This window comes from Sminthopsis crassicaudata, chromosome 2, assembly GCF_048593235.1.
Source record: "Sminthopsis crassicaudata isolate SCR6 chromosome 2, ASM4859323v1, whole genome shotgun sequence".
Lineage (NCBI taxonomy): Eukaryota > Metazoa > Chordata > Mammalia > Dasyuromorphia > Dasyuridae > Sminthopsis > Sminthopsis crassicaudata.
In genome coordinates, this window is record NC_133618.1 from 629,506,596 (window position 1) to 629,532,929 (window position 26,334).

Below are 26,334 nucleotides of genomic sequence, written 5' to 3' on the forward strand. Positions count from 1 at the left end.
GGGAGAGCACCCTTCCTCCCAGGTGCCCAGATTCTAAGTCTCTTTTTTTCCCCCTAGAACTTTTTATTTTCATGCACGGATAATTTGACAACATTGACCCTGGCATAGCCTTGCGTTTCAGATTTTCCCCTCCTTCCCACCCCGGCCCTAGATGGCAAGCAATCCAATATACGTTAAACATGTTAAAATAGGTCAAATCCAATATGTATAAACACATTTGCTTATACTTCTCTTGCTGCACAAGACAGATCCAAAAAAGAAAGAAAATAAGAAAACTAAATACAAGCGAACAACATCAAATAGGGTGAAAATGCTCTCTTGTCATCCACACTCAGTTCCCACAGTCCTCTCTCTGGGGGTGGATGGTCTCTTCATCACAAGATCACTGGGACTGGCAGATCACCAGATTCTAAATCTCAAAGACAGCTGAGACTCATCTTTCTCTCTCTTACCTCCTCTATCTGATCAGTTTCCAAATCCTTCCTCCCCAATATCTTCCCCACTCCTCCCTCTCATTCCCACCCTAGTTATAATGGCTCCCACGCTGCTCTCTAGCTTTTCTTCTCCAAGCTAAATTCATCTTCCTAATACGCAGGCCTGACCACATAACTCCCCTGTACAAAAACATTCATTCTATAGCTCCCACTGCCACCAGTGCTTAGTTTGGCTTTCGGGAGTACAGGGCAGGCCGTCCACACTTTGGTTCCCATGGACCTCTAAAGCCTACTTTCATGGTGCTGGCCTTCCTGTACTATAGGACTCCTCCTAGACAACGGAGCTCCTTTCCCCTAAGTCAATCTAACCTCTATGCCAGACAGACCCTGCAAGTCAGGCCCTTCTCATCTCTGATTATGGAAGCTTTCCCTTCCTTGAAGGCCCAGTCAGGTGCCAGCGCTTCCACTAAGCCTTCTCTGATTGACTCAACTAGAAGCACTCTCTCCCTCATGTTTCTTTAAGGCCTTAGCCCAGAAGCCCTCCTTTGCTCTTGTCTCAGTTTCTCTTAAATTGTACTGAAATGTGTGCAGATCTAAGTTGCCTGGTGAGCACCTAGGAGGTACAGGGAAAGTAGTGCTGGACTTGGAGTCGCATGAGATGCTTCCTGGTGGGGTGATCCTGGACAAGGCACTTAACCGCCTGTAAAATGGGGTAATAGTAGCACTTACTCCCAGGGTTATTGTGAGGATCAGAGGAGATAATATTTGTAAAAGACTTAGCACAGTTTCTGGCACATCAGGGATGCCGTATAAACACTTATTCTCTTTCTGCTCCCTTAAAGGAGCTCCTTTTGACTACTGCCGTCTCATAGCATGATGACCCTCCCGGGGGACACTGTCATTAGCATATAGGAAGAAGCATGACAGGAAGCCTGGGAGCCTGGGAGGAAGAAGAGGATCATGGCCAAGACTAGCTCTGGAGATGGGGGGTTAAGCTTCAGAGTTGGATTTCCCATTCAAGGGCACATTTCCTGGGGTTCTCAACTAGAGATGCCATGTTTGTAAGCTTGATACCTTGATACCCATCATGCCCCAAGTCTCTGAGAGCTGCATCAAGGCCCCCTGTCCACCCAAGCTCTTCTGCTATTGAGCAAAGGGGCAAAGAGAACGAAGGGACATTGAGCTGGAGCCCTGAATCACACAGCATTTGTAAAGCTCTTTCTGCGTCCCAGACCCTCAGAGCTCTCTACAATGATTATCTTATGTGGTCCTCAACAACCCTAGGGATGGGGTTATTATTATAGTTACCTGCTTTCCTCCTGCATTTCTGTTTTAAATCATCCTTTTTCCTACTGCTATAATGTTGTGTTATATAATTGACATGGCTACGGGCCAGGAGGAAGAAATCCAGAGGGAACAAGGAATGGGGGCAGTAGAGCCCGATCCCTGCGATCCTCAGGGGCTCCTTCCTGAGACTCTGAGCTTGGGGGATCTTCTTGATGCCCCTGAGCATGACCTCTACACCCATTTGTCATTTACTATACGTTTGCTGGATGGAAAAGAAATAAAACGAGAAGTTGCCCAGTCCTTCCTGCTTTAATGAAGATGAGGAGGATGATGACAACAATGAATGATGCAGTGGAACTGTTTTCTCTCTAGTGATAGTGAGAGATTGTGAGCCAGAAGGACCTTCACTGGCTTTCCAAATCCCTCTCCCTCATTTAATAAAGGAAGATGGGAAAAAGCAAAGCAGTATGGGAAGAGTGATGAAGTGGACAGCAGCGAGTCCTTACTGTGTGTGTGTGTGACCTTCAGGGAGTCAGTTAATGTCCCCAAGCCTCAGTTTCCTCATCTGTAAAGTGACGGGTTTGGATTAGGGGGTCCTTGGTCTATGATCCTATGAGCCAGAGAAGTGAGGAACTTGTCCAGTGTTTTGCGACTCTCTGTTGACCAGGGCCTCTAAGTGGGCTGGCATTTAGTGCAGGTGTCCAGGATGTTGGCACATGACCAGTCTAGTTGGAAGCTGGGAGCAAGGCGCTAGAAGTTTGGGTGGAATACTGTAGTCTAAGTGGTGCGAGGAGGGAGGTGGAGGCAGGAGAGGGAGAAAGAAAGGGGTGCAAAAGTTTATTTTTACCCTTTTCTTCTGGTCCTTGGGTGTGGAGCTGGTCATGGATTCAATGGGAAGGTGACTCAACTGATAAAAAGTTAAGCCAGCTAGGCGGTGTGAGTGGAAACAATGGCTGACGTCCAATCCAAACAGCGGCCTGTTCACCTTCCTGCCTTGGGTCTCCCAGAAGGGCAAGGCTTGGGAGGCAGCCTCTCAGGAGGCCCATTGCCAACAGAAAGCCTTGGACCCTTGAGTGAATGGTTCACCGCTGAACAGAGAAAGCCAGCTTGTCCAGCCGCCTATGGGGCTCAGGGGTTATGGCTTAGGATAAGCATGTGTCCTCCAGGCTAGGTCATGAGATGTGAAGGGAATGCAGCATTTGGAGCTGGGAAGGATTGCAGAGGTTATCTAGTTTAACTCTCCCATTTATAAATCAGGAAACTTAAGTCTAGACACATGAAATGCTTTCCCAAGGCCAAACAGGTGGTAAGTGGCAAAATTAGGGCTCAAAGCTCAGTTTTCTGATTACAGATCCTGTATTCTTTCCAAGGAGTCTGCAAAACCAAGGAATGGGAAACCCCGACAGAACCACTGTACCTCCCAAACCCAATTGTCTCTGGTCCTTAATTCAATTCACTCTCACTAACCAACTTGTGATCATCAAGAAGCTCTTATTAAACAGTTACTAAGTGCCAAGAAAGGGGCCATCCGGATGTTGTGGTGGAAGAACTCCAGGTCTGGAATCAGTAAAACCTGACTTCAAATCTTAGCTATGCGACCCTGGTCAAGTCACTTCACCCTGTGTGCCTCAGTCTCCTTATCTGTAAAATGAACTGGAGAAGGAAATGGCAAACCATGCCAGTATCCCTGCCAAGAAAATCCCAAATAGGGTCATGGAGAATCAGACATGAACAATAACAACAACATGTGCCAGGAACCAGTGCTTTCCACTTTCCTGAATACTCAAGTTCAAGGGTATTTTAACTCTTTAATTGTCCAGACCCCTTTGGGTGGTTTGGTGAATCCTGGCTTTCCAAATCCTTCTCTCTCATTTAATAAAGGAAGAAGGAAAAAAAGCAAAGTACTATGGGAAGAGTGATGGAGTTGAATCCTCTGTTCCTCTTCACAGAATGAAGCATAAAATAAAACTCATGGGGTTATGAAGGAAGCCAATAATACTGAAATGTAGCCAGTCAAGTATTTTTCCAACTACTTCATGGATCCCGGCCTGAGAACCGGGGACCTAGCAGAAAGGCCAATGTAAGGGCTTCCCCAAACAGCAAAGGAGGCCCTGTGCTGACCTTGTACCTGTAAGTCACTTCTACTTGGGCTTCATCTTCTCCCCAGGAAAAGAAAGGCCCTGGGCCCCCTCCCAGGGTCTCTCCATTTCTGAAGCTCAATGAGAACCAATCTGCTCCATGTTCCCCTTCCCCTTGGGTCAGGTAGGATGGGATGGTTATGTCCTCCAGGGTTTCCAAAGCTCTGCAGTGAACGTGTATAATGGCTGCTCCATCTCGGTGATGGTCTTGAGTGGAAAATTAAAGCCATCATTTTGGACGGGCTCTGGCCTGGTTGGTCTGCTACTCCCAGCCTTTGGGAGCCCTAGTTCTTGTAAGGGAGAAGCAGGGCGGCCCAATGGATAGAGAGCGGCTTTGGAGACAAATGCTTGAGTTAAAATTCCTGCTTCTGATACATCCCGGCTCTATGACCCTCCAAAAATCTCAGAACCTAAGGAAAATCTGCAAGGCTATAAAATACTGAGCAAGTGCCAACCTATACCAGCAGAGGGAGCTTCCTCATCTGATAGGTCCCTAGATCAATGAAGTCACAGATCTAATCCAAAGGAAACTCAACTCAATCCCATATTGGGGCCCAGGACTCAAACCCCCTTTCTTTCCAGCCAATGCTACGGATCACCAGACACAGAATAATGAAATCTAGAGCCAGAAACTGGCTGAGGGGCCAGTTATACTCAAGGCTATCTAGTAAGTGACTATAATGTTTGGCCCTTTGCTAGGCTAGGGATACAAATCAACCAACAAGCATTTATTAAGTACTTACTGTGTACAAGGCACTGTGTTAGGCAAAAAAAAAAATACAAAAGCAAAAAAACCATTGGATCCTGTCCTCAGGGAGCTTCTATTCTGCTGGCAAAAGAAAAAGGATCGGCTAGAGATCCAACGTGGACATTGATTAGCAAATACAAAATCATTCCAGAAGGGAGAGGGCAGTGTGGAATAATGGAGAGAGTGCTGTGGTAAGAATAGGGAGCTGATTCCTGCTTCAGTTCTTGCTGTCTGACCTTGGGCAGTGACTTATATCCTTCTGAGCTTCACTTATCTCAAAAGCGCAGGTGGACTTAGTGACCTTCAAGGTCCGTTCCAGACCTGAATCTAGGATCCTGAGGTCTTTGGGAAGAATACAAGCAAGAGGGGATAACGGGGGGAGACGAGACCCAGAAAGAGCCTCCCAAAGGACATGACATCATGCCTGAGCTGAGCTTCAAAGGAAGGTCTCCCTACAGGTATATGGAGATGCAGAAGGAGTACTTTCTGGGGTGGGGGCAGGCCATCGACGTGCACGGAGGCTGGAGATGGAAGTCAAGGTAGAAGAATCTCAAGTAGTCCAATTTAGCTGCACAAATTGCACATGAAGAGGAATAACATAAAAAAAATCCAGGAAGGAAGGAGACAGAAGTCAATTTGAGAGAGGTTTTAACTGTCAGACTGAGGATTTTAAATTTTAACTAAGAGGCAAGAGGGAGCTACTGAAGGTTTTTGAGCAAGGCAACAACAGTAAGAAGATTTTTTTGGCAGCTGTGGGGAGGATAAATGGGAAGAGGAAGAGGATGGAGACAGGGAGACCAATCAGGAGGTTATCACAAGAGTCCAGGAAAGTGGTGATGAAGGCCTTAAATCAGTTGTTGGCCATGGGAGGAAGAGAAAGAAACAACTATGACAGGTGTTATGGACACGGAATCAATAGGATTTGATTGACTAAGGGGGATGAAGAAGAGGAAAGAGTTAAGTGTGAATGAGTCTCGGAAAGAAATAATGGAGTTTGGAGGAGGGATGGATGGGACAGAGGTGGGGATGGTGGGTTCCATTTTAGACTTGTTGGGTTGGAGAATGATGATGGAACATCCAAGTGGAGATGTCCAGCGGGCCATCGGTGATAGAGACTTGGAGGGCAGGAGAGAGATTAAGACAAAAAAGGTAGACCTGGGAGTCATTTGCATGGAGATGATAGTTAGGACTCTGAGCTAGAGGACCCGGAGACATTATTTAGTTGAAGTCTTGTCATTTGACCAACAAGGAAACTGGCTCAGAGCCAGTCCTTGGTCTTGAGGTCACAAAGTAAGATCCACAGAGTTGTGGTCCAGAGCTGGAAGAGAAGTATTTCCAGCAAGCCTCAATATTATAGCTGTCCCCACCAAGCTCCATTCCTGAAAAAGAAGGGAAAAGTGTATTTTCTCATCTCTTCTTCCTAGAATCATGAATTTAGAGAGGGTTGAGAGTTCAGGGGTGTCCAGTCTGGCCCTTATATCTGGGAGTCAGGCTAGATGAGGAAACAGGCCCAGGGAGGTCCCAGGTCCCGCAGACAGCATTAGGGCATTCAGATTTTGGAAGGAAGGAAAGAAACATTTATGAAGTACTAGTGTATACCAGTCACTTTGTGACTTCTTATCGGATCCTTTTACAGGTGGGGAAACTGAGGCAGGCAGCAGGTAAATGGATTTTGGGAGGCTGGATTGAACTCGGATCTTCCCAGTGCTCTGCCTACTGCACTAGCCAAGCAGCTCTCTGCCTGCTACTTTTAAAGCCTTGCTCTTTCTAGTGGAAACTTAGTCTGTATTTGATTGAATGTGGGCTGGCAGCAAAGGTCAGCGGGGCCTTGAGAACATGCCCGTTCCCGGTTATTTCTTTTTCCGTCTTGTTCTTGGCTGTAGCTCCAACAGCCCTCACTCAGAGCTATCCGAACGGCCGCTTTCCTGGAGAAGTGGCAAAGGCCAGTCCTGTGGGGGGGGCCCTCATTGTTCTCACTTCCCTGTGGGGCCCGGCTTTCTCCCAGGCCAAGGATAGTGGGATTTTTCCTCTCCTGGCAGCCCTGCTTCCCTCCCCTGCCCAACTTTTATCTGTTCCGAACACCCTGGCGGGCTGGCGGGCGTGCCCTTCTCTTCCTATAAGAACTCCACCCACTGCCCCACTTGTCATGGGCACAGCATTAGTGTGGCATGGAGGGGAGAGCACACTGGCTAACTTTACTGGCAGCAGCTGGTGGGCAAAGGGCAGTGGGCCTGGGGACTGTGTGGAAGTCAGCAGCCAGCCAGCTGTGCTCTAGACGGGATCCAGGGATCCAGGAATTCATGGGCAAGCAGCAGAAGCCTGGGAATGGTTAATGACCCAGCAGAGTACATAGAGGGGCAGCTCTGGGGGGCTGGGTTACAATCCCGCCTCTACCATCCTGGGCACCTTAATTCTGTTTCCTTATCTGTGAAATGTGGGGGATCCACTAAGTGACCTTAACCTCCCAGCTCTGGAGCTGTGACCCCATGAAGAACTGAAGAGAAAATGTTTCCCCTCCATTATTTTATAGAGGTGCAGGGAATCTATGGGTGTAGAGTGGGCAAGCTTAGTGGTGCCATGGATGGAGTGCTAGGCCTGGAGTCAGGAGGATCTGAGCTCACCTTGGCTTGCTAGCTCTGTTACCTGAGCCAATCTCCTCACTCTGGTGCCTCAGTTTCCTCATCTGAAAATGAGCCAGAGAAGGAAATGGAAAAACACTCCAGTATATCTGCTGAGACAGATGAGGTCAGGAAGAATCAGACAAGACTGAACAACAGCAATATATACTGTTAGATATGGTGGTTATTCGTCATTGTTGGCTTTCCTGAACTGCCTTTCCTTCCCCTTTTCGATGATTTATCTTCTGTTACAAGGGGAAGTGGAGACATAAAAACAAGATACATCAAAAATTAAAAAGAGAAAGGGCGGTAAGCAGTCAGAACAGTCACCTGATGGGCCTAAGAGCGCACTTTCATCATGTGGCTTTATTGAATGAGGGAATGCAAGGCTAATGGGGATAGGTTTTTTTTTTTTTTTTTTTTTTTTTAATAGTATCTAGTAAGTTGATATCACTTTAGGGACTGCAAAGAGCTTTACAAATGTGATTTCCTTTGACAATGACTCTGGGAAGTAAACACTGCTATTATCTGCACTTTACAGATGAAAAATGGAGGCAGATGGAGACTAGTAACTTGTACAGGAGCACACAGGAAGTGTCCAATTCTAGAGCTGAACTCAGCTTTTTCAGGCCCTAGGCCCAAGGCACTAACCATTATGCAGCTTCTCTGCCTTTTTTCTTTTGGGGGGTGAATATGTTTATTTCACCTATTTAGGGGGCTCCTTGTGAGGAAACACCAACCACCAATGTCTGTCAACACCTGCTCTACACCTTTGAGTTTTAGAGTTAAATGACATCATCTTCATCATCAATGTCATCATCATCATCCTCATTATCATCATCACAGCTGGCACGTTGGAGGCCTTAAGGTTTGCAAAGCACTTCACCTGTGCGCTCCCCGTGGATGCTCCCACCAGCCCTGAGAGGAGTGTCCCTGTCTTACCCTGAGAGATTGAAATGGCCCCCGGGATCACCCACAGCTAGCAAGATGATAATACTTTTATTCCCATTTTCTAGATGAGGAAAGTAGGACTGACTAAATACTTTTCCAGCTTCCAGGAATCCGCAGCTCCCTTATTTTGGACATATGCATATATACTTCCTTCCCTCCCTCCATATACTCATACATGTATACACACACACATAAACACCCATCCACACATATATATACTTACAGATACACAACACACATGTATATACATATACCCATATACACATATACAATACACATATATGCACTGCCCACATTCAAGTACACACATATGTACACGCATGCATAAATATATAATACACATTACTATGAACATACTATATATAAATATATATATATATATACACGTATGTGTGCACCTACACATAGATACACATGTGTCCACAGCTTGGAGAGATATATGCATATATATATATATATATGTATGTGCATGTATACACAATATATGCAAACTCAACATACATCACATATAGACATGCATGTACACATACATGAATGCACGCACCTCTCCCCCAGGCCAGGAAGCTGTCGATACACACGTGCACGTATGTCTGTATAATGTCTGTGTGCACCCGCGTTCTCTCCCCTCTGTAGAGTCAAGATACCGTTTCCATGGTTTGTCTTCCTGTCTGCAGCACTGGCTAGCCCATAGCAGGTGCTTAACAAGGCCTTGTTCATTAACGATCAGAACTGGGACACGTGCTGGAGGCTAATGTACTGGCTGCTGACTCGGGGAGACCAGGGATGACTCAGGGTTCCCGGCCTGCCCCCTAATCTGACCATGGAGGGCAGCCTCCTGGAGTGGGAGACTTCCCAGTGTAGACTCTGAGTGACTTTGGAAAGACATCTTGCCTCTATCTTGGGGAAATGGAGTTGTCCGGGGCCCTCCCCCAAAGAATCTTCAGGATCTTGTTTGAAGGAGCTCCCTGAGTAGGGAGGGAAAGTCAAAGAAAGGCCTGATGGACTCCTCCTCATTCTTGTGGGCGCTCTCCATGATTGATCACTCCTGGAGAGCCTCCTTTGAATGTCAACGATACTATCACCAAATCTACAGTTCTCTGGCTGGCTGAATAGAGAGGTTTTCAACATCATCTGCTTTTGATCTCATTGGGTGTTTTGGTTTATATCTTGTGAAAGGTAGCTTGTAACACAGTGAGACAGTCAAAGAGCACTAACAATGCCTGAATTCCTCTGAAAGGGCATTCCACATGGGGAACCCCCTCTATTTTAAAAAACAGATATTGATTTTTTTTTCCTTTCCACCCTCCACACCAGTTTTTTGTAACTTGCTTTTAAAGGCTCCCATCTCCCACAGGGAGAGAATCCTCCTCGGCTTTCCTGCATCTGAAGTTGGACATTTGTCCCAACTCAAGTGAATATTGGGAAATGTGGATAGAGCTGAGGGGAGGGAAGGAGGGGACACCTCTCAAGAGACTGCCCTGTCAGAGACGGATCTCTATTTCACCAGAAGCTCAGACTTAACCCAGTACTCCATCTCCAATAGATGAGTTATTTCCTTTTTTTGTTAGGGCCCAAGCCCCCACCTTGTTTCTGTTCACTATGTACCACATCCAGATTTCTAGCTCCCCCTTTTTGAATTATCTTCCCCTATTCGAGTATAAATTACTTGAGAACATAGACTGTCTTGTTTGTGAAACCTGCCTTGTATTTGTATGTCTAGCACTTAGCAGATTGCCTGGAGTACAGTAAGTGCTTAATAAACACTCTACTCTCTTTTCTCTCTTTGTGTCTCTGTTTCTCTGTCTCTGTCCTCTATCTCCCTGTGTCTCTGCCTGTTTGTCTTTCTGTCTCTGTCTTGGTCTCTGTTTATCTCTGTCTCTGTCTGTCTCTGTCTTGGTCTCTGTTTATCTCTGTCTCTGTCTGTCTGTCTGTCTCTGTCTTGGTCTCTGTTTCTATCTCTCTGTCTCTCATTGTATCACCCTGGAGAAAACAATAGCAACTACCTCCAAGATTTGTTATGAGGATAAAATGATATAATAATATTTGTAAAGCACTATAGTGGTGCTAGTGATTATTATTATCAATAATAAATCTTGTCACTTGTTGCTGGGGTAAGTCACATAATCTCTCTTCCCCTCGATTTCTCCATCTGTAAAACCAGATCCCTTCTTGGCCAGGACTTAGGGCAGGAATGATTTTTCCTTTTTCCTGGCATCTCATCCCCTTTCTCGATTTCCAGCATGGAGTGAACACATCCTAAGTCCCCGTTCCTTTGGCTTGGGTTGGTTGGCCTCCAAGGCACCGCCTCAGTCTGCTGTCCTGTCTCTGGGTAAGAAGCTAAGCGCTCTGGAGATACTCAGAGTCACTTGGGTGACTCAAAGGGTGGGGAGACCTCTCAGCAAGTGAGGAGATTTAAGAGGGAAGATAATGTGCACAGACACGTTTTATTTGGAATTCTTGCGGAACATCTGGTAGAGAGGTGGGACCGTTAGTGAAGAGGACTTGGAGCTCAGGGGAGAGCTGACTAGGGGGGCAATAGGTAGCCCCCTTTCAAGGCCGTTTTTGCTATTTCTGGCCATGTCTTTCCCTTTAGCTTCCTGCTTGCAAGGAATAATCATGAAAGCCTCTTTGACCTTGAGCCAACAGGGAGCTTTGGCTTCCTGTACTAATAGTGGCCGTTACCTACTACACCCTTCTGCGGGGCTGAAGGTTCTGGCTCTTGACCTGTCCTTGTTAATTTTCCTAAAGGAAACTTACCTCCTGTGAATCTCAGGGTCCTTTTCATATCTAAGTCCTGTGATAGGTAAAAGACAGAAGGAGGAATGGACACATAGATGGAATGATGGATAGATAAGTGGGTAGATAGATAACGGATAGATGATGGATAGGTCGATGATAGATTAATAGATACATAGATGATAGATGAGAAACTAGCTGAGTAAAGAGATTATAGGTAAATGGGTAGGCAGATGACAAAAAGAGAGAGGAATGATAGGGAGATAGATGGATAGCTGGGTAGACAAATGGATAGTAGGGCATTGATTAAGCTCTTACTGTCAGGCACTTTGCTAAGCCTTAGGGACATCCACACAAGCAGACATTCTCCTGCAGGAGGACGAAGGCAGAGGAGGCGGTTGGGGGACAGTGGGGTCCCTGCCTGGGGCCTGGGAGCCCTGAGAGTGACACAGCTAAGAATGAAGGGAGTTTGGCTGTGGTGGTCCGGATTATGGACCGGCCAATCAGGGGAGCAGGCCCCCAGATGGAGACTGATGAGTAGAGTGAGTAAAACCAGGAAAATAAACCGAATTCAGGTCTTTTCCCACTGCATCCAGCTTTAATTCTGTTGCTCACTAACCCAGGGACTGTGGAGCCCTCACTTTCCCTCTCTCTGTGACTCAATTTCTCCTCTCTGATACAAAAGGGTTGGGCCCTAAGTCCTATGATCCATACTAGTGACCAGTTCAGACTTTCCTGGTCACCTCTGCAGTCTTGGAGCATCTTTGCGGAACCTGCTGGTCTTGGAGACCCCGACATCTGAACGCAGCTGGCCCTCCAAGTGCCTGAGCTGCTCCATCGTTGTCCCCAGTGGAGTTCTGTCTCCAGGACTCCGTGGTTCCCAGCTCATTGGCAGAGCTGAGATAGCACCACCCTGGGAGGCCAATAAACAGTGGACACTTTTCTGGGCCTGGCTCCTCGCTCCACCCTCCTCCCTGTGTAGAGATTGCTGACTCATCCTTAAGTGCTCCCGCTTCTTCCCCGGGGATGAGGGAGATGACCTTGACTTCAAAATGAATAATACAAAATAAAACAAAGTCCCTTGCACACAGGCACTTAAAGAATCAGAGAGCATGTGAGCAGAAGCCCAGAAGCCCTCTGGGGCAGTCTGACGTCTAGGCCGGTGACCAGCAGAGACAGGGGGATCACTCCCTCCAAAGCCAGTGCCTCGACTTTTGGACAGATCTCTGTGTCAGGCACTGTGGGGCAGTGGGTGGAAGCCCTCGATTTAATCACTCCACAAGCATTTATGAAGCACCTACTGTGTGCTCTGGAAATAAAACAGGTCCCTGCTCTTGAGAAACTTAGAATTTAATGGGGACGGGGAATAAGGTACAAACAACCACACATGAGTAAGATTTCCACAGAATCATTAGGAGAGGATCCATGGAGACAAAGCCTTAAGATTAAGGGGGATTGGGAAAGGCTCTTCCTGGGAGATGAGATTTTATCTGGGACTTGGTGGGAGCCCAGGAAACCAGGGCAGAGATGAGGAAGAGAGCACCCCATGCCAGAGGGAAGGCCAGAGAAATGCCCAAGCCGGACACAGGAGACTCTGGCATTGTCCCCGAATTGCAGAGGGTGTGTGTACCTGTGTGTATACACGTGTATATGTGTGTGTGCACGGCTGTGTGTGAGAGGAGCAGGACAGAAGGTCAGGGCAGGAGCTCAGGCTGTAAAGGGCTTTGAATGACAAAGATTTTATTATATTTTATTTTTTATTTATATATTTATTTATTATGTATTATGTCCTGGAGGTGACAGGAAGTCAATCCAGTAGGTGAGTCATCTGGTCAGAGTTGCCCTTAAGGAAGCTTAATTTCCTAGCTGAATGGAGGAGGGATTGGAGGAGAGGTGGGATCTGAAGCAGGCAGCCCCTCCACTCCCAGCAGCTACTACAATCCTGCATGCCTGAAATGATGAGGGCCTGGGGTGAGGTGAAGGAGGGGCCACTGAGATACAAGAAAGAAGGGGTGCATTCAAGACATTCCTAAGGAAACCGAGATTGATTCCGGGGTATGAAGAGGGAAAAGTCAAAGATGAGACTTTGAGTTCCAACCTGGGGGACTAGGAGTGTTGTGATGTCCTCAACAGTCATGACAGAGTCACTTACTACCAGAGTGACCTTGAACAAATAAATGCCTGGACCTCTGGAAGTTTCTGGAGTGGATGACCCTGAAGGTCCTGTCCAATTCAAACCCTGCAATCCACCAAAAATTAGGGCGTCAGCTAGTTGGGGCAGTGGATAGAGCAGCATCCCTGCAGTCAGGAGGACCTGAATTCAAATCTAACCTCAGACACTTGATACTTCCTGTGTGACCCTGGGCAAGTCACTTAACCTCAATTGCCTCACAAACAAAAAAACAAAACAAAACAAAACAAAAAAAACCCCGATGATCCTGTGCAGATTTCCCTCTGTATTGAGCCCAAATATGCCTTTTTTTCAACCTGCCTTCATTGCTCCCCAGGTTTTTTTTTCCTAGGGCTAGGCCCGAACTTTGTTTATTTATCTTGCCACAGGATATTACAACTCTAGCATCAGTCACAGTCCGAGCAGCCAGAGCAGAGCAGACTTGAGGGACAATGTGCCCCGTTAGGGAGGAGGGCCCTGTTTTGCTCAGCTGGGGTCTGACCACATTGGGAGTACTTATCTCACATTCTGGGTGCCACTTTTTTAGCCAAAAAATGAACAAGCTGCTAAGTGTCCAGAGGAGACCAATCGGGACAATGAAGGACCTTGAGTCCCCAATGGAAAAAGTCTGGCAATGCTTGAAACGGAGATTTAGGGGACACGACCAAGCTTCACGTATTTGAAAGCCCATCAAGTAGAAAATGGATTAACTTTCCTCTGCTCCAGAGTCCAGAGGTAGGGACAATAAAGAAGAGAAAACTGAGGCTTGATTGAGGGAGAACTTAGTGACAATTAGAGCTGCCCAAATGTAGACTGAGAGGAGTCAAAACTGGGAGTGGACTCTTTGCTGGAAGTCCCCCCCGATCAGGCTGGATAACACATTGGTTCTTTACAACAACACCTATCTAATGCTCTAAGATACACGAAACACTTTACAAAGATCTCATTTTATCCTTATGGAAACCCTGGGAAGTAGAGGCTGATTTTCCATTTTATAGATGAGCAAACTGAAGCAGACTGAGAGTTTAAGTGACTTGCCTAAGATCACTCTGCTAGTAAGTGTCGGTGATCAGATTTTAACTTGCTGATTTCAGGCTCAGTTCTCCACCCCCTGGGTACCTGGAGAGGATTATTTTGGGCTGGGGTTGGACGAGAGAGCTTCTAAAATCCCTTTTAGTTGGGTGATCAGTAACTGACTGGTCAATGAGCTCCAAATAAATACTTCAGGCCAAGGAGCAAGGGTTCGGGAACAGGGGAACTAGTCTGAGCGCCATTTTTGCCCTTTATTTGCTTGTGAGCCACTTCCTTCTCTCACTTTTGGTTTTCTCATTTGAAAAATGTATGTATGTATGTTTTACCTTTATTTAGCCCTTTAAGGATAGCAACACCCTTTGAAACTTATTTCATTTTCCACTTCCCATCATCCCCATGGAATATAAGTTCCTGGATTGTAGCCTCTGGCTCTTTGCTGCTCCACAGTATTTGGCACATGGTGGGTATCTGAGGAATGGTTACATGCTTAATTAAAGGGACCGGCTAATTCAGCCACCTCATTGCAGAAGGCACCTGCCCTGCATGGACCTAGGAGGGCATGGGTGGAACTACTCTGGGGTCACATGTTTTCTTCCCTTCTGGTCAGTCATGGCTCCAGGCCGGAGGAATGACATCCCTCCCTTTTACCAATTTTTTTTTTTGCATCTTTTTAAAAAAGCTTTTTATTTTCAAAACACATGCATAAGCAAGATAATTGTATAAATGTGTATGCATATATTAGATTTAACATATATTTTTACCATGTTTAACATATATTGGATAACTTGCCTCTAGGGGAGGAAGTGGAGGAAAATTGGAACACAATATTTTGCAAGGGTTGAAAAATTATCCATGCATATGTTGTTGGGGTTTTTTTTTTGTTTGTTTGTTTGTTTTGTTTTGTTTTTTGGCTGAGGCAATTGGAATTAAGTGACTTGTCCAAGGTCACACAGCTAGGACGTATTAAGTGTCTGAAGCCAAATTTGAACTCTGGTCCTCCTGACTTCAGGGCTGGAGCTCTATCCACTGCACCACCTAGCTGCCCCCATGCATATGTTTTGAAAATAAAAAGCTTCAATAAAACATCTGCATAGTTTTCAACATTTACCCTTGCAAAAACTTGTGTTCCAAATTTTTCTCCCTCCCTTCCTCCTTCCCCCATGGCAAGTAATCCAATTTGTATGAATCATGTGCAATTCCTCTACACATATTTCCACATTTATCATACTGCACAAGAAATATCAGATCAAAAAGGGAAAAAAAAACGAGAAAGAAAAAAAGTAAGCAAACAACAACAAAAAAAAGGTGAAAATATTATGTTGTGATCTACACCCGGTTCCCATAGTTCTCTCTCTGGGTCCTACCTTTTACCTTTTAAGGGAAGCTGAGGAAGCAATCAAAGCAGAAGGAAGTGAGGAGGCTTCCTTCCTTTCTCACGCCAACCAGAGTGAGTCACAGGATGATAGATGGAGAACTGGACAAGTCATCTAGTTCAACCCCTTAATTTCAATGAGAAGGAAACTGAGTCCCAGAGACATTAAACACATTTCTTAAGGTGTGTAATTGGTTGGTGGATCCCCAAAGCTTCTGCTTCATTTTAATTCCAGCCCTATAGCGCTTTTTCAGAACCAGGATCAGGAAACTCAGAGCTGGATATTCATTAATAACAGTGCAGCTGATGCTCTGGACTTTTGAGCCCCCATGGGCCAAGTTTATGTGGCCTAAAGTTGGGGGGACATAGGCTTACCTTGGAACTTCCTGAACTGGGAAAATGGGCTGTGAAGGAGCAGACCTTGGGTCTTATTAAAGTGGACAGGTCAGAATCCTGGGCAAATCCAACTCCTCCTTGAAAAGGGTTCAGGGAAATCTATGATTTTGGTCTCAGGACTCTCAGAATTCACATATTTTTCCTCCCCCTGACCTTGACCAGGGACCTCCCAGTTTTCCTGCTTTGAAACAATGAATCAGAGGAATCTCTTCAGCTGCCAGGACTCTGAGATTGACCACATCGGCCCTTGCCCCACAGCAACCCCAGGTTCCTTTCCCCTTCTCCTGCTATTTGTCCCGCGGTTAGTTGAGGGAGGAGGACCCCAACAGCCTCCTTTCCCTCCATCTCACCTTGGCCTGCCACTTATTCCAGATGCCTAGAGTGGATATCCTTAGAATTATCCATATCCTTTATTAACCTTCTAGCGCAGTGGCTACAGTACTGAACTTGGACATAGGGAGTCAGGTTTAAGACATTTATTAGCTGAGTGTAAGTAGACTTGGGTAAGTGGAACTCAGTTTCCTCATTTGTAAAAAAGGGATAATAATATCATCTGGTTGTGTGAGCATTGAATAATGTAACATTTACAAATCTAATAATCATAAATGCTAGTTATTATTATTACATAATTATATAATACATGTTTTATTATGTTATACATCACATTATAATATAATGTTATATAGAGCCAGGAAATCGTTGTTCACTCATTTCAGTTGTGTCCTATTTGGATTTTCTTAGCAGAGACACTGCAGTGATTAGCCATTTTCTTCTCCAGCTCATTTTATAAATAAGGAAACTACTTCCAACAGAAATAAGTGCCTTGCCCAGGGTCCCACAGTAATAAGTGTCTGAAGCTGGATTCGAATTCATGTTTTTCTCACTCCAGGCCCAGCACTCTATCCACTGTGCCACTTAGGAGCCAAGTTCAAATTTTATCTCAGACATTTACCAGCTGTTAGACCTGTCTGCCTCAGTTTCTTTAACTGCAAAATGGAAATCATAATACCATCTACCTCCAGGGTCAATGTAAAATCAAATGAGATGATATTTATAAAGTATTTAGCATAGCACCTGGCACATAGTAGGCATTTTCAAAATGTTTGTTTCTATCTTTATCATGGTGATGATACTGATGCTGTCTCACTGTGGTACAGAGTGGTTTTTTAATATTTTATTTAAATTAGGAGAATTCATTCTTGTGGAAAGAACTAATACAATCACATATTTGAAATAAAAAACAATAGGTATTGTAACAGAGAGAAAGAATGAGATAATGGCCTGGTAATTCCATGATTGTAGTTTTCCACCCAAGTAAAAATCGTATTCAAAAATCACATATAAATAGGTTGCACACTTCTGTCTATGATCTGCTCTTCCAAATATCTGCTCTACAAGAAAGGAAAGGCAAAAAAATCTCTCCAAACAAAATCTTTTACAAAAAGAGCATGAGGTTCTTGAAGGATTTTCAGTAGAACCTGAGGGACTCCTGGACCTATTTCCTGAGCCGTCGGTAACTGTAGGATATTATTCTTCAAGAATAGTTCAAGAATAGACCAAGAATATGGTCTTCAAGTTGATGGAGTAGAAGGATTGTAACCTATGTCAAGGGACTGGGTATCCATCTCAAGGAATTCATGGAACCATTGATTCATGGAGGTGCTAGAGGATTTACAAGGGGCATGGAAATAGATTTGGAATCAGAAATGGTGAAAGCTTTGAATGTATTAGTGTGATTGGCTGAGACTATTTCTCCTTGAGTGGAAGACCAATGCACCTGTTTCTAGGAGAATGGTGGGGCTGGCTAGTGGAGAGGCTTGGGAGCATCCATAAATATTCTGTAATTGGTTCAGGTTGGCTAACCACACAGAAAAGGTCATACTTTTGTCCTGGCTACAAAGGCACCCAGAAGACCTGACTCAGCCTCATACTCTTTAACATCCTGTAAGACTGCTTGATTATTTCACTTATGGAATCCAAGAGGACACAAATCTTTCCTCTTTAGGGCCTTCCCTACTTTATGACCCTGTGAATATAGGTCTGGGTTCCTTCCTGCCTCATCACCTATTTTTTCCATTTTGGATGAAGGAAAAGCAGCATCCCGACATTATCACCCAGCTTTTTTACAGGCTGCTTAGCATCTAGGAGAAAGCCCTGAAATAGTTAAGACCAGGATGCATCTGGTATTGATACTGAATTTGGATGTGATCTCAGTGGTCCTAATGATGGGTAGAAACTGAGCTATGTTCAAGACTGAACTGGGAGAGGAGAGAGCATATTCCAGAGATATTGGGGAGGGATATTTATTGTTTTGTTTTTGTTAAGTTTTTTAAGGGAATGTCCTTTTGAAAAAGCTTCTTGATATTAAGGGATTAAATGGAATTTTAAAAGTGTGTAAAAGGGATCCAGTTAGATCCTGTGGCATGAGAGAGTAAATCCTCCAGAGTTCTTCAGGGTACCCCTAAAGTCTCAAGGGGGCAAATATAGCTGACCTGGCTCTGGAATTGTAGACCCAGAACATACTTGCTATAGAGACAGTCAGAAATACTACATCAGGGGAAGGTCATGAGAGATTGTACAAAATAACATCACCTAGTCCCAGACTGTGTGTATATGTTTGATGGGAGGGTAGAGGTGGTAACTAATACCTTTAAGGGATTCTCTCTAACTTGGTCCATGATATTATAGGATCACAGCAGATTTGGAAGGTTACTTTGAGACCAACCAATCCAACTCCCTCATTTTCAAAATGAGGAAACAGGTTCAGGAATATTAAATGACCTGCCCAAGTTCTAAGTGGGAGCACAGGTAACTGTAATTCCACATTCATTGTTCTTTCTGTCATAACAGAAAGATGTTCACTGAGGCCAGAAGAGCTAATTCCCATCCCTCCAAGAGAATACTGACAGCCGGGCTGCTCCCATGCTGATTTGGATGTGCCGAGGGGTTCTCTAGATTAAGCAAAATCTCACTCACCTGTTCCTATAACCCCCGAGCTCAGTGTCATTCAGTGGGAATCTGCCAATAGTTTGTAGCTTTATTGCTTTTGCCCAAGTTTTATGCAATCCCTTAGGTAATTGGATGCTTCCTCTCCCTCCACCCAAAGGGAATGGGAGAGAGGAAATTCCAGTTAACTTAATGACGTGACCAAGGACAATTCCTGGACAGGCTCAGCAAAGTGGCCAATTTTTTGAATAACCAGTGCCAGATTGGTAACTGGCAACGTCTTCACCCTCACACTGCTCTTAACTAGGTGGTACGATAGATTGAGTGCGGTATTAGGGGCCTGGAAAAACCAGGTTTAAGTCCTGCCATAGACATTTGAAAGCTGTGTGACCCTGGGCAAATTATTGCATCTCAGCCTCAGTTCACTTCTCTGCAAAATGGGAATATAGCATCTACCCTGCTTTTTTTTTTTATTTTTTGAGTAACAACAATGAGGTAACATCTGTAAAGTGCTTTGTAAATTTTAAAGTATTATAACTATAATACTAACTATAATTATTATAATGAATGATATTATATATAATACTATTATAATGCTAATATTATATACTAATACTAATATATGTTATATATTAGTATGCACACACACACACACACACACACACACACACATATATATATATATATATATATAATACTAACTATAATTATTATTATTTTTACTCCCAAGAAGGAAGTCTCCATCACCCAAAGACTGTTACTGTCTTCCCACTCCCTTTCCAGCATGGAAATCCTTTCTGCCTGCTCTTCCAAGGGCATCTCACCCTGTCATTCTGGTTTTCTGTTTTCCAGTCATTCTCTTACTTCATCAAACGGGTCTGGTCTTCTGCAGCACTGTGATGTCAATTAAGTTTCAATCAAGTTTCTCTCCTATCGTGGACCCTTTGCCCATGGGGTAAGTTTTATCATTGCACTGTTTAATTCTTATTATGAGTCTCTTTTTTCTGGTAAGGAGAATAGGTTTTATATTGGAAGATGCTTAACAAGGAATGGTTCACTGGGAGCCGATGTCCAGGAGCAGTACGGAGATGGTCAGGGAATACCTAGCTCCCAAGTCACTAGACCTGTATGAACTTCGGAAAGAGCAGGCAGGGCTGACTGATTGATGAGCCAATGCCAGTGACTTTTACAGGAGCATGAAAAACAGGAAAGATTCTATAGGCTGGAGAAAGGTAAATATGTCTTACTTTATTTTTAAAACTAAAACAGGGAAGAGAATGGGTTCAGCAAGCTAGACACTGATGAGTTTGAAGTTAGCAAAGATGTAATAATATTCACTGACATTTATAATATACTTTGAAGCACTTTGAAGTTTTTGAAGCACTTTAGTAGAGTATCTTATTTGATCTCCACAATAATCCTGGGAGGTAAGTGCAATTATGTCTATTTAAAAGGTAAGGAAAATGAGATTGAAAGAAATAAAGTGATCTGCGTATTGTCACACAATTAATAAGTATCTGAGGCAGAATTTGAACTCAGACTTTCCTGATTCAAAATCTGATGATCTGTGTAGTCTGCCACCTAGAAAAGCAACAGGGAGCATGGGCTCATCAATAAAAGTTACACTAGAATCATTCTTTTTGTAGACGAAGTTATTAAGTTGGGAGTTCAGAGGAAGGATGAGGATAGAGTTTTCTAAGATTTCATAGAGTAGCTCATTCTTATAGAAAAGAGGGAAAGAAGCTACTTACATGATAATGCAATTATATAGATTCAGAAGTGGTTAGATTTAAAGAAAGATCATTAATGGTGTTCAGTGTCAACTCAGAAGAAAGTCTCTAGTAGAGTGCCAAAGGGATCTGTGCTGGGCCCTCCGCATTTAATAGTTTCAGCAGTCACTTGACTAAAGGCAAAATCAGCACGCTCATTAAATCCACAGATGACAGACACAACGTTTGGAGGGATAGTTAACGCATTGGATGTCACGATCCAAAATATTCTGGGAAAGTGAAAGCATTGGGCTGAAATTTTAGATATGAGAACCTCTCAGATGCGGAAATGTCTTTCATGCCTCTTCCCTGTCACTTGGAAAGTTTCCCAGAGTGACTAAAAAGCCCAACAATTTGTCCAAGATCACTCAGCCAATTATGTTAGAGGAATCCATATCTTCTGGGCTCTCCATTACCTTGTTTCTCCCCTTCTAAGATGAAATTTAGTTACGGGGAAATGTGATTATTTACATTTTAGTCTAAGAAATGTCAGCAGAAAAAGCTTCTATAAATAAATATAAATATAAATAAATAAAGTCCTATAGTGGAACAGCCCCTTTTCCCTGCAGGTCTGCAAGCCAAGACTGGAGGATTCCTTGTTGGGGATTTGTAGGGAGGCTGCTAAAGTTCCTTTTACCTTCTGTGATTCTGTTATAGTTTCCAACTTAAAACCAAAGATTTTTGTAAAATGTATTTTATGTTCTTGAAATCAGGATTTCTCTGAGGAAAAATATCTGTGATGAACAATGACGGTACTTCCGGGGAGCCCAGGGCCCTTAAGGGCAGACACTTACTCCCTTCCTCTTTAGTCTATGACAGCTCTCAATTTCTGGTCTGGGGCCGCCGATTTGCTTTTGGTTCAGGACTGGGGAAATTTAAGGTAAATCTTTTCCAGTCCCAAGTTGCAAAGTAGATCTGTTCTAGACATGCTACCTCCACAGTCATCCCTTTAATCTATCCCTGCCATCTTCCTTCTGTCCCCTAGCTGTTGTCCTTAGGACCCAAACAGAATAATGTTTTAGGTAGTCTTGTTGCCCAAATGAATAGAATAGTTTAGAATCAGGAAGATCTTAGTTTTACTCCAGCCTTAGAAACTATCAGTACCGTCCTGGGTCTGCCTCAGTTTTTTCAACTGTAAAATGGGAATAATAATAGCATCTACCCTTCAGTGAGAAAATATAAGCACTTAATAAATGCTTATTTCTTCCTATCCATTCTTTATCCATCCAATTTTGACAATGCAATTCCCTTGAGTGACTGCCCATTTCCCAGAGGATAATATACAGCCTGTCCTTTCAAACCTTCCATAATCGGCCTCAAGGCTACTTTTCTAGCCAGATCCTCTGAGAATCTCCTTCATAGCCTCTGCTCTAGACAATCTATCTTTCGGAATGTGTTATGACTTCTTCCTGCCTTGGTGCATTCAAGTAGCTGGAATACTCCATCCCTAGCTGTCAACAGAGCCATTCTTGCCTTAAAAGTCCATCCTAGGAGCTCCTCCATGAAACTTTCCCCATCCTTCCTTTTCAAATTTCCTGTGGAACATTTTGTGGATTCCTCCTTTGTCCTTGTCACATTCTGTCTTGTATCTTAATTATATGATTAAGTGTCATCTCCCCTCTAGGATGGCAAGCTCCTTGAGATCAGGGGACTGTGGATTTCTTTCTTTCTTTCTTTCTTTCTTTCTTTCTTTCTTTCTTTCTTTCTTTCTTTCTTTCTTTCTTTCTTTCTTTCTTTCTTTCTTTCTTTCTTTCTTTCTTTCTTTCTTTCTTTCTTTCTTCCTTCCTTCCTTCCTTCCTTCCTTCCTTCCTTCCTTCCTTCCTTCCTTCCTTCCTTCCTTCCTTCCTTCCTTCCTTCCTTCCTTCCTTCCTTCCACCCTTTTATTCGTAATTCCAAGCCAAGGCCTTTGTGTTTAATAAACACAAATTTGTGCCCAAATTAAACTGGTCGGTTGAAACAGCATGGGATGGGCACTCAGCCCCAGAGTTGCCTTATCTTACAAAGCTTCAGCTAAAGGCTTTTCTTTCACATTCAGGCCAAATCCTTTCCCCTGCTCCCTCCCCCCTCTTTCTTGGCTTGAGTTGGCTTTTCAGAATTGATTTCCTTCAAGGAAAAACTCTCAAGCTGTTAGGAACTGACCTGGGTCACAACCACCATCCCTCTTTGATTATTAATAGAAGGTTTCCATCCTTGCCCACTCCAGCCCCCAAACAGTGCTCAGGACAGGGGGGGCGCCTGGGACCTCTGGGTTCTCTTGGCTCCCCTCCTTTGGGAGGATGTTGTCATCCTTGCACCTCATCCCCTACCCACAAGCATCTGGATTTGGAGTTTGGAGGGTCTCAAAGGCCCTGATCCTTTCCCATTGAGGATGGTCTTTTGCCTCTCTTTGCAATCCTGGTCCTTAGCACACTGCCAGCTACTTAGTAGCTAATTAATACAATGTTTGCTGACTGCCTGAACCTACCCTGTCTAGCTAGTGGGCAACTTCTCTGCTTCTATGGACAGCTCCCATCTTCAGCTGGGGCAGGGTGAGGGTAGGGTGCCCCAAGTTCCCAGAAAACAGAGGAGCAAAGTAGAACAGGAAAAAGCTTTGGATCTGGATCCAAATCCTAACCGTCACTCATTGAACATATCTGTGAGCCTCAGTTTCCTCACTTGTTAAATGAAGAGATTGGACTAAATATGCTCCAAGATCTTTCGTGAGCTTGAATCTATGATCCTCCGATCTAATAGATTTGTTGCTCTGTAAAACCTTTTATTTGATAAATAATTTTATCCTTAAAAAGCATCCCTATCTCATGGATGAAGAAACTGAGTCTTGGAGATAAAGTGACTTTCCAGTAGCCACACCGTGACGAATAGAGATTCTAAACTAAACTAATTTTCCTGATTCATAGAATCTCCACTTTGGATAGGACCTAACCCCATTTCTAGCCTGTGATTCCGATGATCATAGTCCTCCTCCCCCTAAATCCCACAGTCCAGTGGCCCAAATAGGTCTGGAGCAAGGTAGAGGAGAGGAAATAGCCACCTTACCTTCTCCAGGGATCCTTAGGTCCATCTTCAGCCTGCTGGGGGGGGAATCAGAGGCAAGGGAGAAGGGACCCCAGCCTCCTGCTCCCCAGGCCTGGGGCTCCTGGATGGGTAAGGGCTGGTGCTATAATCCTCTTTTGGGGAGCCCCCAAGGTGTCTGGGATCTGTATACCAGGCTGCCCCTATTCCCCTCCCAAGGAGCCCCCAGAGGCACAAGAGGAGTGGTCCCATCATGTCTTGTTCCTTGCTGTGAAGCACCTGCCTTCAGACTCCCGCTTAGCAGTATTTTCAAGTTAAACCTCAGAAGAAAAAAAATAATAAAACCCCTGAATTCTTGCAACAAAGGGCGGAAGAGGCTGTCCCTGGCCCAGCCGCCTGGAAATGTCAGAGGCCACCTAACAATGCCTGGGGAGTTCCTGTGAAGGGGCTCTGAGAGGCAGTCTGGGGGGCTGGGACTTAGGGAGAGGGAGGAAGAAAGCAGTCCTGGACTTGGGTCACAGTTTATTCAGGGCTGCCTCTGTCTCTGGATGGGCCCTTTAAAATGATCTGTCAACAGGAACTGGGGGCTCTAGCCCCTTATCCCTACGAGACAGGAAGAGGATGTTAACTTTACAGTGGCTCCTTCAGGCACCTCTGGAGCTGTCACTTCCCAGAGAGGGGATCTGGGTCTGGGATCAGATGAGATCTGCAGAGAGACACAGTGCATCTGCAGGGAGAGGACCTGAGTTTGAATCCTAGCCCTTCTGGCAAAGGTTCTGGGGTGGAGCTGGAATATCCTCGATGGAGATGGCAAAGAGAACTGATTTGACTGGAATGTAGGATGTGTGAACAGGGGGGGGGGGGGGGATGAAAAATAACCCAAAATCAGATGCTGAAGGACCTTAAATGTCACAGAGTTTGGGTTTAGCCTTGGAGATAAGAAGGCACACAGAAACTTCTGAGACAGAAGGTGCTCTGGGTAGATTTGGGCTTTGAGAATAGCAGCACAGATATAACTTAAATCAAATTGCCTACCTTCTAAATGAGGGGGAGAATTTTGAACTCAAAATTCTTTTTAAAAGAATGTTTTTACATGCAATTGGAAAAAATAAAATGTTATTGAGTATTTAAAAAAAGAATATCACCAGATTGGTTAAAATGATAAAAGGGGAGAGTGACAAAGGTTGGAAGGGATGTGGAAAAATTGGAACATTGATTCATTGTTGGTGGAATTTTGAGCTGATACAACCATTTTGGAGTGCAATCTGGAATTATACTCAGAGTTATTAACTATCTGTACCCTTTGGCCCAGCAACACCACCCACTTGGTCTATTTCTGAAGCTAATTAGGGGAAAGGAAACCCATATCTAAAATGTTAATAGCAGCTCTCTTTGTGGTAGAAAAGAACTGGAAATTACAGAGATGTCCATCACTTGGAGAATGGCTGAATAAGTTGTAAGATATGATTGTGATGGAATACTACCATGCTGTAAGAAATGATGAGCTCAATGATTTTAGAAAAACATGGAAAGACTTGCATGAAATAATAAAGAGCAAAATGAGCAGAATTAAGAGAACATTGCATATAGTAACAGCAATGTTGGCTTTTTTTTCTTTTTAAAATTTTCAATAATATTTTATTTTTTCAAATATATGTAAAGATAGTTTTCAACATTTTTGTAAGACTTTGTGTTCCAAATTTTCTTTCCTCCCTTTCTTATCTCCCCTCTTACCAAGACATCAAGTATTCTGAGATAGGTTAAATACATGCAATTCTTTTAAACATATTTCTATGTTTGCATGTTGAGCAAAAAAAAAAAGCAGATTAAAAGAGAAAGAACCATGAGAAAGAAAACATACAAACAAAGCAAAACAAAAAAGATGGAAATACTATGCTTCAATCTATATTCAATCTCCATAGTTCTCTCTTTGGATGGGAATGTTATTTTCCATTTCAAGTTTATTAAAATTGCCTTGAATCATCGCATTGTTGAGAAGAGCCAAGTCCCTCACATTGATGACCGCATAATCTTGTTTTTACCGTGTACAATGTTCTCTTGGATCTGCTCACTTCTTTCAGCATTAATTCATATAAGTCTTTCTGAAATCAGCCTACTCATCATGTCTTACAGAACAATATATTCCATTACATTCATATACCATAACTTATTCAGCCATTCTCCAAGTGATGGGCATCTACTCAGTTTCCAGTTCCTTGCCACTACAAAAAAGGCTGCCACAAACATTTTTTGCACATATAAGTTCTTTTTGCTTTTTTGAAATGCGAGACTGCTGGATCAAAAGATATGTGCAGTTAGTGATATTGTTTTAAGAACAACTTTGAGTGAAAAAATTATTTTGACTATTATAAATAACCAAAGTAATTATAAAGGCCATATGAAGAATGAACTGTCTGCATCCAGAGAAAGAACTGATAATTATAAATATGTATAGAATAATTTTAAATACATAATATTATATAGATGTGTATATGTATATACATACATATTATATATATCTATACATGTATATACTTATCTGTGCCAAATGGAAGGCATCATTAGGGTCTGGGTTTGGGGAAGGAATGGAGAGAAGAAAAAAAAGAAATTTACATGATAATTTTGCTTCATATTTGAAAGAAATAGCATATTTTGCACATTAGATTTGCAGTTTCATGGGCAATCATCTTTTTTTTTTTATTGTATTATGTTGTGGAAATGCTTA

The 26,334-nt window shown here is 43.7% G+C and overlaps 1 protein-coding gene across 1 annotated transcript in view; it reads right to left on the reverse strand.

Annotated features, from left to right (window-relative positions):
- Positions 1–24,156, reverse strand: part of MMRN2 (multimerin 2) — a 47,913-nt gene extending 23,757 nt beyond the window's left edge. The window contains 2 exon segments of the mRNA XM_074296414.1: positions 23,634–23,677; positions 23,679–24,156. Coding sequence (XP_074152515.1) covers positions 23,634–23,677; positions 23,679–23,864 — 230 coding nt within the window. The 5' untranslated portion in view covers positions 23,865–24,156.
- Positions 24,157–26,334: the final 2,178 nt, after the last annotated feature.